General features: G+C 43.9%; 1 protein-coding gene across 1 annotated transcript in view; it reads right to left on the minus strand.

The window, feature by feature from the left end:
- The window catches only part of LOC121388412, a 57634-nt gene that overhangs the window by 21244 nt on the left and 22900 nt on the right, over positions 1 to 13490 (minus strand). The window contains exons 16-17 of the mRNA XM_041519720.1: positions 10141 to 10339; positions 8633 to 8732 (exon numbers count right to left, since the gene is read on the minus strand). Of these exons, the coding sequence (XP_041375654.1) occupies positions 8633 to 8732; positions 10141 to 10339 (299 nt within the window). The remainder of the gene's footprint in view (positions 1 to 8632; positions 8733 to 10140; positions 10340 to 13490) is intronic.

The following is a 13490-nucleotide window of genomic DNA, read 5'->3' on the forward strand; positions in this document are numbered from 1 at the left end:
GACTACTCCCGCTTTGTATTACCCACGCCTAACGTCATGAACCCATCCCTACCCCATGTAACACTGTGACGCTATGACTACTCCCGCTTTGTATTACCCACGCCTCACGTCATGAACCCATCCCTACCCCATATAACACTGTGACGTTATGACTACTCCCGCTTTGTAGTACCCACGCCTCACGTCATGATCCCATCCCTACCCCATGTAACACTTTGACGCTATGACTACTCCCGCTTTGTATTACCCACGCCTCACGTCTTGAACCCATCCCTATCCCCATGTAACACTGTGACGCTATGACTACTCCCGCTTTGTATTACCCACGCCTAACGTCATGAACCCATCCCTACCCCATGTAACACTGTGACGCTATGACTACTCCCGCTTTGTATTAGCCACGCTTCACGTCTTGAACCCATCCCTACCCCATGTAACACTGACGCTATGACTACTCCCGCTTTGTATTACCCACGCCTCATGTCATGAACCCATCCCTACCCCCATGTAACACTGTGACGCTATGACTACTCCCGCTTTGTATTACCCACGCCTCACGTCATGAACCCATCCCTACCCCATGTAACACTGTGACGCTATGACTACTCCCGCTTTGTATTACCCACGCCTCACGTCATGAACCCATCCCTACCCCATGTAACACTGTGACGCTATGACTACTCCCGCTTTGTATTACCCACGCCTCACGTCATGAACCCATCCCTAACCCATGTAACACTGTGACGCTATGACTACTCCCGCTTTGTATTACCCACGCCTCATGTCATGAACCCATCCCTAACCCATGTAACACTGTGACGCTATGACTACTCCCGCATTGTATTACCCACGCCTCACGTCATGATCCCATCCTTACCCCATGTAACACTGACGCTATGACTACACCCACTTTGTAGTACCCACGCCTCACGTCATGATCCCATCCCTACCCCCATGTAACACTGACGCTATGACTACAGCCACTTTGTAGTACCCACGCCTCACGTCATGAACCCATCCCTACCCCATGTAACACTGTGACGCTATGACTACTCCCGCTTTGTATTACCCACGCCTCACGTCGTGAACCCATCCCTACCCCATGTAACACTGTGACGCTATGACTACTCCCGGTTTGTATTACCCACGCCTCACGTCTTCAACCCATCCCTACCCCCATGTAACACTGTGACTACTCCCATTTTGTATTACCCACGCCTAACGTCATGACCCCATCCCTACCCCCATGTAACACTGTGACGCTATGACTACTCCCACTTTGTATTACCCACGCCTAACGTCATGACCCCATCCCTACCCCCATGTAACACTGTGACGCTATGACTACTCCCACTTTGTATTACCCACGCCTAACGTCATGACCCTATTCCTATCCCCATGTAACACTGTGACGCTATGACTACTCCCACTTTGTATTAACCACGCCTCACGTCATGATCCCATCCCTACCCTCATGTAACACTGTGACGCTATGTCTACACCCACTTTGTAGTACCCACGCCTCACGTCATGATCCCATCCCTACCCCCATGTAACACTGACGCTATGACTACAGCCACTTTGTAGTACCCACGCCTCACGTCTTCAACCCATCCCTACCCCCATGTAACACTGTGACTACTCCCATTTTGTATTACCCACGCCTCACGTCATGACCCCATCCCTATCCCCATGTAACACTGTGACGATATGACTACTCCCAGTTTGTATTACCCACGCCTCACGTCATGACCCCATCTCTACCCCCATGTAACACTGTGACGCTATGACTACTCCCACTTTGTATTACCCACGCCTAACGTCATGACCCCATCCCTACCCCCATGTAACACTGTGACGCTATGACTACTCCCACTTTGTATTAACCACGCCTCACGTCATGATCCCATCCCTACCCTCATGTAACACTGTGACGCTATGACTACACCCACTTTGTAGTACCCACGCCTCACGTCATGATCCCATCACTACCCCATGTAACACTGACGCTATGACTACTCCCACTTTGTATTACCCACGCCTAACGTCATGACCCCATCCCTACCCCTATGTAACACTGTGACGCTATGACTACACCCACTTTGTAGTACCCACGCCTCGCGTCATGATCCCATCCCTACCCCCATGTAACACTGTGACTACACCCACTTTGTAGTACCCACGCCTATCGTCATGATCCCATCCCTACCCCCATGTAACACTGTGACGCTATGATTACTCCCGTTTTGTATTACCCACGCCTCGCGTCATGGTCCTATCCCTACCCCCATGTAACACTGTGACGCTATGACTACTCCCGCTTTGTATTACCCACGCCTCGCGTCATGACCCCATCCCTACCCCCATGTAACACTGTGACGCTATGACTACTCCCACTTTGTATTACCCACGCCTCGCGTCATGACCCCATCCCTACCCCCATGTGACACTGTGACTACTCCTACTTTGTATTACCCACGCCTAATGTCATAATCCCATCCCTACCCCCATGTAACGCTGTGACTACTCCTACTTTGTATTACCCACGCCTAACGTCATGATTCCATCCTTACCCCCATGTAACACTGTGACGCTGTGACTACTACTACTTTGTATTACCCACGCTTCACGTCACGATCCCATCCCTACCCCCATATAACATTGTGACGATATGACTACTCCCACTTTGTATTACCCACGCCTAACGTCATGACCCCATCCCTACCCCCATGTAACACTGTGACTACTCCCACTTTGTATTACCCACGCCTAACGTCATGACCCCATCCCTACTCCCATGTAACACTGTGATGCTATGACTACTCCCACTTTGTATTACCCACGCCTCACGTGATGATCCCATCCCTACCCCCATGTAACACTGTGACGCTATGACTGCCCCACCTTGTATTACCCACGCCTCACGTGATGATCCCATCCCTATCCCGCTGATTCTGTTAAGGCCCATTTAAACTGGATGCGACGCGTGCGTGCGGTCAGACTGTTGCGTCTGCGTCTGCGTCTGCGTTTTGGGCATATACGATTATTTCATTGCGGCTGGTCGCATGCGTTTTGTAAACGCACACATTGCACGCATCCAGTCTAGATGCTCTCCACGAAACTGATGTATTTCGATTTTATTAATGGTTTGGGGGGGGGTGGGGGGGGGGGGGGTGGAGTTTGGTGAGGGTGTGTGTGGGGGTGTTTGCTTTTTTTGTTGTTTGTTTTTTTAGCCGGACCGCAAGTGTCGCATCCAGTCTGTATTTAACTAACGTTATTGGAGTTTGTGTATATTCATGTTTGTTTGGTTTGGTAATAAATATTAGATTTAAAAAACAAACAAACAAACAAACAATAAAAACGGAAAGCAAACAAAAAGTAAACAAACAAAACAACAAACAACAAAATAAAAACAGTTGTTAAAGAATAAAACAGCAATGACAAACCGCTCTTTAGGCCTAACTCCTGACACATAATATTTCGTAACACATCCATGATACCCCCCACACCCACAACACACACACATGCAAGCGCACACACACACACACACACACACACACACACACACTTAAGAGTGGTTTATAATTGTTGAATGGCCCCTATACACCTTTTTTACTTCGGGGGATTTTTGTTTTTGTTTTTTTATTTTGTTGTTGTTTTTTGGCTTTTTGTATGAATCGTCCTACATTAAAACCTGTTAAGCAACTAAACAGTGACCAATAAAACAAGTGGCTGTTAAAGACAAGTTTGCTAATCAGTATTAGAAATTTGCGACAAATGTACGTTCAATAGAGGTGGTCGCTTCAAAATAATGTGGTAAGATGTCTGAGCTTTCGATAGGTCGAGCGTCCTCTGACCCTCCCCTGTCAGGGACAACATATAAGCAGACGGGGGCTAGAGGACACTCGAGCTAAACGTTCGACAACATCGTGAAAGATTAGTTATATAATACATCAATATACTCAAGTTAAAGTCCTAATCTTTGGTCACCAGACGTATATCAAGTCTATGTGCTTCCTCCTGCTTACCGAATTCGACAAGCTTAACCTATATAATAATATATAATTACCGTATATAATATTACATACACCTAGCTTAACCTATATAATATTAATGTATAATTATATAATAACGATGATGAAGATGATGACGTCGTTCACGCATGTGTTTCAAGCACGCTGTCCTGGGCACACATCTCACATATTATGTGGAAGGGTTATCATAGTGCGAGGCAGGAAACCCACTGCTGCTGTCATACGGAGTCCAGTGACCGAGCGCTCGCAAACAATTTTACTGGTACTATCGTCTTCTATCACATCACGTTTATCTAACGTTGGAAACAAAAACAAGTCTAGCGAGCGACTGTGATCGCTTGTCCACATGAACACACCTTACACACATGAACACACCTCACACACATGAACATACCTCACACACATGAGCACACCTCACACACATGGACATACCTCACCCATATGGACACACCTCACACACATGGACACACCTCACACGCATGGACATACCTCACACATGAACATACCTCACACGCATGAACATACCTTACACGCATGGACATACCTCACACACACATGGACATACCTCACACACATACATGAACATACCTCACTCACATGAACACACCTCACACACATGAACACACATGAACACACCTCACCCACATGGACATACCTCACACATGAACATACCTCACACACATGGACACACCTCACACACATGGACACACCTCACACATGAACAGACCTCACACACACACACACACATGGACATACCTCACCCATATGGACACACCTCACACACATGGACACACCTCACATACATGGACATACCTCACACACATGGACACACCTCACACACATGGACATACCTCACACACGTGGACATACCTCACACGCATGGACATACCTCACACATGAACATACCTCACACGCATGAAAATACCTTACACGCATGGACATACCTCACACACACATGGACATACCTCACACACATACATGAACATACCTCACTCACATGAACACACCTCACACACATGAACACACCTCACCCACATGGACATACCTCACCCACATGGACATACCTCACACATGAACATACCTCACACACATGGACACACCTCACACACATGGACACACCTCACACATGAACAGACCTCACACACACACACACACGGACATACCTCACCCACATGGACATACCTCACACACATGAACACACCTCACACACATGGACAGACCTCACACACATGAACATACCTCACACACATGGACAGACCTCACACATGAACATACCTCACACACATGGACATACCTCACACACATGGACATACCTCACACACGTGGACATACCTCACACACATGGACATACCTCACCCACATGGACATACCTCACACACATGAACACACCTCACACACATGAACATACCTCACACATAAACATACCTCACACACATGAACACACCACACACACATGAACACACCTCACCCACATGGACATACCTCACCCACATGGACATACCTCACACATGAACATACCTCACACACATGGACACACCTCACACACATGGACACACCTCACCCACATGGACATACCTCACACACATACATGAACATACCTCACACATGGACATACCTCACCCACAGGGACATACCTCACACACATGAACACACCTCAAACACATGGACAGACCTCACACATGAACAGACCTCACACACACACACATGGACATACCTCACCCACATGGACATACCTCACACACATGAACACACCTCACACACATGGACAGACCTCACACATGAACAGACCTCACACACATGGACATACCTCACACACGTGGACATACCTCACACACATGGACATACCTCACACACATGGACATACCTCACCCACATGGACATACCTCACACACATGAACACACCTCACACACATGGACAGTACTCGCACATGAACATACCTCACACACATGGACACACCTCACACACATGGACAGACCTCACACATGAACATACCTCACACACATGGACATACCTCACACACGTGGACATACCTCACCCACGTGGACATACCTCACACACATGGACAGACCTCACACATGAACATACCACACCCACATGGACATACCTCACCCACATGGACATACCTCACACATGAACCTACCTCACACACATGAACATATCTCACCCACATGGACATACCTCACCCACATGAACATACCTCACCCACATGGACATACCTCACATATGAACATACCTCACACACATGAACATACGTCACCCACATGGACATTCCTCACACATGAACATACCTCACACATGAACATACCTCACACACATGGACAGACCTCACACACATGAACGTACCTCACACACATGGACATACCTCATACACATGAACACACCTCACACACATGAACATACACACCTCACACATGAACATACACATCTCACACACATGGACATACACATCTCACACACATGGACATACACATCTCACACACATGGACATACACATCTCACACACATGGACATACCTCATACATATGAACATACACATCTCACACACATGGACATACACATGGACATACCTCACACACATGAACATACACATCTCACACACATGAACATACACATCTCAAACACATGGACATACCTCACACACATGAACATACACATCTCACACACATGGACATACCTCACACACATGAACATACACATCTCACACACATGAACATACACATCTCACACACATGGACATACCTCACACACATGAACATACACATCTCACACACACATGGACATACCTCACACACATGAACATACACATCTCACACACATGGACATACACATGGACATATCTCACGCACATGGACATACACATCTCACACACATGGACATACACATCTCACACACATGGACATACCTCACACACATGAACATACACATCTCACACACATGAACATACACATCTCACACACATGGACATACCTCACACACATGAACATACACATCTCACACACATGGACATACCTCACACACATGAACATACACATCTCACACACATGAACATACACATCTCACACACATGGACATACCTCACACACATGAACATACACATCTCACACACACATGGACATACCTCACACACATGAACATACACATCTCACACACATGGACATACACATGGACATACCTCACACACATGGACATACACATCTCACACACATGGACATACACATCTCACACACATGGACATACCTCACACACGTGAACATAAACATCTCACATACATGGACATAACTCACACACATGGACATACACATGGACATACCTCACACACATGGACATACCTCACACACATGGACATACACATGGACATAACTCACACACATGGACATACACATGGACATACCTCACACACATGGACATACCTCACACTGGCGTGGCCGGGAGGGGGGAGGGGGGGCATGGGATCAGTGCTCCCACAATCACATATTTTACCCCACCACGTTATATATACTCTTCAAAAAAAGTAGGGGAACTCTAATAAGAATTTACAATTGCCAAAATTGTAAGGTATATTAGCTGTGGGGAATGGTTATATAATAATAGTGAATTAATTGACCAAACATTACAACCGGTGGTTCAGTATTATAGTAGGGTTTATGACCACCAAAGATCTGAATGAATGAATGTTTAACGACACCCCAGCACGAAAAATACATCGGCTATTGGGTGTCAAACTATGGTAATGAAAATAAATAAAGTGATGATCAACATCAATATAAAAATTCAAGACTTAAACAAAAACAGTGTAAAGAACTGTGCAAAAACACAAATATCACAGAATTTTACGGATACTGAATTTTACTCAAAACTTCAATTTTGTGCTGTATTGGCCATTCTCAAAGAGAATGTTACACCACTGCACCACGGTGAGGTTACAGCACACGCAGGGGACAAAAGATCTTGAAGGACGATTGGGATCAGAAGTGAAATTTGAAAGATGACGTTGTTTTTTTCTTCAGTAAATCGCAAATTCAAACAATAAAAATTACTAAAAACAAAACAATAACAACTGTATGATCAACAGAATGAAAAAGATTGACAGAAATAATGTTCCACAGTGATTAATGGACCTCCCTGGAAATTGTCATAATCGAGATTGACACCCCACGCACGTGTACGGGGCAACTGCGTGGTGCATGTGCAAACTATGGAATATGTTTCGGTGTGTTGATAAACAGACCTGAACGTTCTTTACTAGGATGTCTGTGGTCAAAACGTATGTTTTAATATTTCAGGTTCCCCTACTTTTTTGAAGAGTATATTTTGTTGTCGCCACATAACATGAGCCAAATACAATGTGGTTGCTTCCCAAACCACCACCACCACCACCACCACCACCAGAATGTTGGAGCTACCCAAAATATAAAATCCTTGTTACGCCAGTGATATCTCAGACATAGTTCTTTGGTATATTGGTCTTAAGGATCAGTGCGAGACATCATTGTTAGATTATAGTTCATCAGCAAAATGATGGGGTGGGGTGGGGAGGAGAGAGATTGCGGGTTCGCCTCCATTAAATCCTTCGCTGCCAGTAAATGGAACAACCTACCCGGAAACTGTGTAGCTGAGTTTCCCGGATGTACCACTGGTGTCTGGAATTTTCAGTTTCTTTGCATCCAGAGCAAGTGCTTCTAAGGCCACCTCATTGGCTGAAATCAAAATATGTATTGCATAGCCAAGCGCGTCTGAAGGTTTCAGGTGACAAACACACACACACACACACACACACACACACACACACACACCAAGAACATTTTTTTTAATTTAAAATGTATTTCCTGGGGAAGCATGTTTCGACCCCTCCCCCCTTCCCTTTAAACTTCGCTCACCTCAGAATAGACCACCCACTCACCCACCCTGCTAAAATTCCTGCCTGGTAACATAAAGCTAAGGCGGCCAGCCTTAAAACTTAACCCTTTGCTATAATCGAGAAAAACAAAACTTATTCGGACCCGGAGATTGATTGAATTCCAAAAAATTTTTGTTGAGTGTATCTTTATAACATATTAGCGCATTTGCCTTGAAGACATAGATGTCTACGTTTACAACAGAAATAACATTTCTAATAGCATAAATATGTCAAAGCTAATCCACTTTCGGTTCTGAGATAATTCAGTTTCGGCCCTGAGATAATTCAGTTTCGGTCCGGAGATAATCCATTTTCGATGCTGCTAGAATCTTAATTCAGCATTATGTAAGAGTTGGTCTGTGTAATACTGATCGGGCAGTGGTCGTAGCTTGCGACACGATCTCCCAGTTAAACTGTGTCACGTCGTACACATTACCGCTAGTGTACATAATCTGGGCTTTACTCATCGAGTTGTACAATCTTCCTGCGCGCTCGCTCGCTCTCTCTCTCTCTCTCTGAGATGTGGACTCCCAGCTATTTATCAACGCCCCCTTTCTTATAACATCCTAGATATGCGAATGACCAATACCCCACCCCACCCCTCCTTCCCGGTTGCTGAACTCTTTCAACTTTTAATTATATGCAGGCCTGTAGGAAGTTAGGAACATGGGACGGGGATCTGTGCCCCCTGTACCGCAACTTGAGGCATAAAATAGTGACTTTTTGCCTTACTGCAAATACATGTATACTACAAAAATGTACTTGCCTCCCTCCCCCTCCCCAATAGAGAACAAAATTCACATATCGTTCATATTGGCCTGTTAGAAAGTGGGTGTAATCCCCTCAAGGAATGTAGATCACGCTGGTTTTAAAACAGTGGTGTAGCGAGGGGGGAGCACGGGGGGCATGCCACTCCACCCTCCTGCAATATTTTTTTTTACTGTATTAAATTTTTATAAAATCATTCACACTTACATAGTATGGTCCCCTGCCAATATTGGGTTACGCCTCCCCCCATCCCCTTCCCCTTCCAATATAAAATCGTGACTGGTTTTAAACATGTAAATGTTATTCTTATACTTTTATATATGCTTGCTAAACAACGATGGTGTACGCCATTGTCCGCGTATACGTGACAACCAAGTAGCAACAAGCTCACTGTAGCAATAGGCTGCATATTTCTAAGTTAACATACACATGATACGTACCATAGTGAAAGCCCTTCTGACTGACCCGAGCCTTAAAACCGGGGTTGAGGGGGGTTGCTTGCTGGAGACACGTTGACAACAGTAGCAAAGCAGCAACAGTAACTCTCATTCTGGACAGTCGAGGAGAAAACTGTGTGTGCGCGCACTGCCTGTTGATTCTGTGTTGTCTTATCGTTGTTGTTGCTGTCCAACTTCCGTGTTAACTAGACCATATCAATGTCGAGCAGGCGTAACATGTGATTTCTCAATAACGGGGAAACAACGGACAACTACAGTAATACTTTTCTTTTCAGATTACCAGTATTATTTTAATTAACAGCATATTGAATTGACGTCATAAGATATAGCAATAAACGTATTTTAAACACCTCTCTAACTGCTTTATTTATTTTTGGACATCGTTTACCGAAATGAGGGGAGATAATAAGTCTGACATGGTTTAACGACACCACTAGGACGTATTGACTTATTAATCATCGGCTATTGGATGTCAAACATTTGGTAATTTTGAAATATAGCCAAGTCATCAGAGGAAACCCGCTACATTTTTCCATTAGCAGCAAAATATCTTTTTATATGCACTTTTCCTACAGACAGGAAAGCACGTACATACCACGGTCTTTAATCAGTTGTGGCGCGTGTGTGTGTTTAAAATTTAAAAAAAAGAAAAAAGTATATAATTATAATTATATATATATATATATATATATATATATATATATATATATATATATATATATATATGTACGTGTGTGTGTGTGTGTGTGTGCGTGTGTGTGTGTGTGTGTGTTATGTCATATCAGATCATATAGCATAGCATATGATATATCATACCACATCATGTCATATGAGGGGCGGGACGTAGCTTAAAGCACTCGCTTGATGTGTGGTCAGTTTGGGGTCGATTCCTGTCAGTGAGTCCATTGAGCTATTTCTCGTATATCAAAAGTATGTTACCTTGTCTGTGGGATGGTGCATATAAAAGATCACTTGCTGCATTAGGAAAAATGTAGCGGGTTTCCTCTGATGACTACGTGTCAGAATAACCAAATGTTCGACATCCAATATCCGATGATTAATTAATCAATGTGCTCTAGTGGTGTCGTTAAACAAAACTCAAAACAAAACTCAAAACAAAACTCATATCATATCATATCATATCATATCATATCTCATATCATATCATATCATATCATATCATATCATATATCATACTGGATCTCATGTCATAGGCTACACCCCTGACCCCGCTCCACGCTTGCGTGGCTTCGAATTCACTGCGGCACTCATGGAATTGGGTTCGCCCGCCAGTCCAGACCCCCTGCATAATTTACTTCAGGGGCGGGACGTAGCCCAGTGGTAAAGTGTTCGCTTGATGCGCGGTCGGTCTAGGATCGATCCTCGTCGGTGAAACCATTGGGATACTTCTCGTTCCAGCCAGTGCACTACGACTGGTATATCAAAGGCCGTGGTAGGTGCTATCCTGTCTGTGGGATGGTGCATATAAAAGATCCCTTGCTACTAATGGAATTTTTAGCTGGTTTTCTCTCTAAGAGTATATGTCAAAATTACCAAATGTTTGACATCCAATATTATGTCGATGATTAATATATCAATGTGCTCTAGTGGTGTCGTTAAACAAAACAAAGTAACTTTTTCAAACTCAGTGTAATGACGTCTTTTTAATAATATTAGTCCGTTCCTCTTTTGCTAAAGCAAACATGTTTAAACTACAGTCGAAATTCACGAGCGATATTTTGACTAATAACGGACATGTAAGAAAATATCGGTACAGAAAGAATGTATTGCAATACGTTGTTGTTTTTTTTGTGTTTTTTTGTGAGGTTTTTTTTTTGCCTTTCGAATAATAAAATGTCGGCATACCAAATATTAAATATGAATGTCCCTGCATCTCGGTAGGATGTCTGGTCACTGCCATAAGCCTACGAGAACGGGGATTGAGGTCTGATGACACTACTGGCAAAGCCAATACCTTCACGTGGTTTTGATTCAGAAAGTAGGTGCACAATCAGGCAATATGTGGACGTGCATCATCGTGTTGAAATATCATGGGTGGATGTTATGCACGATGTAGAAGAAAAAACCAGTCGTGGCCGGATGTTGTATACTCTCAGTAGGTTTATGACAGTTTGGGCAGTGATTTGCAAAACTGGTGGACAATAACGGTGGGTGGTATCTCGTGACCAACCTCTACTGATGGATCCAGTGACGTTTAGTCGAACAACAAGTCTGTACACAGTCTATCTTGTTACACCAAAAGAGTCTAACAATGTTACTGATGCCGGCTTGCAGCATTCCTTCTGCTCTCCCGTGATCACGTGGGGTCAAGCGTGGCATGGTTAAAAGGAAGGCTTTTTCTGTTATTATTAATTTTTTAAACAGTGTTGGACCTTTGTGTGCATGTTTTTGATGCAATAAGTCATTGATGCAGTAACATGTCATTGATGCAGTAACATGTCACTGATGCAGTAACATGTCACTGATGCAGTAACATGTCACTGATGCAGTAACATGTCTTTGATGCAGTAACATGTCACTGATGCAGTAACATGTCTTTGATGCAGTAACATGTCATTGATGCAGTAACATGTATTTGATGCAGTAACATCGTCTTTTATGATTTAACAAAGAGAATGTTGGTTTAATCAGTGCGGACCGGCCTCGGTGGCGTCGTGGTTCGGTCATCGGTCTACAGGCTGATAGGTACTGGGTTCGGATCCCAGTCGAGGCATGGGATTTTTAATCCAGATACCGACTCCAAACCCTGAGTGAGTGCTCCGCAAGGCTCAGTGGGTAGGTGTAAACCACTTGCACCGACAAGTGATCCATAACTGGTTCAACAAAGGCCATGGTTTGTGCTATCCTGTCTGTGGGAAGCGCAAATAAAAGATCCCTTGCTGCCTGTCGTAAAAGAGTAGCCTATGTGGCGACAGCGGGTTTCCTCTAAAAACAGTGTCAGAATGACCATATGTTTGACGTCCAATAGCCGATGATAAGATAAAAAAATCAATGTGCTCTAGTGGCGTCGTTAAATAAAACAAACTTATTACCAACATGATTACAAACAACAAAAACAAGCTGAATATTCTCATTTATTGTAAAGGTAAAATAATACAAAAGGAAAGATCGCAAAGCTCTTTGTTAATAAGACTGCAAGACAAAATATATATAAATGCAAAAGAGATAATAATGGTTTGTATGTATTATATAAAACAGCCACCAGCCAAAAACCCTTACACACGACAAGATCTCAAAATATACTTGTTATTTTTTATCTATATAATAACTCGTCCAGTTAGTAAATACAAATAGAAAAGTTATCGCAAAAC

Source organism: Gigantopelta aegis, chromosome 14, assembly GCF_016097555.1.
Source record: "Gigantopelta aegis isolate Gae_Host chromosome 14, Gae_host_genome, whole genome shotgun sequence".
NCBI classification, from domain to species: domain Eukaryota; kingdom Metazoa; phylum Mollusca; class Gastropoda; order Neomphalida; family Peltospiridae; genus Gigantopelta; species Gigantopelta aegis.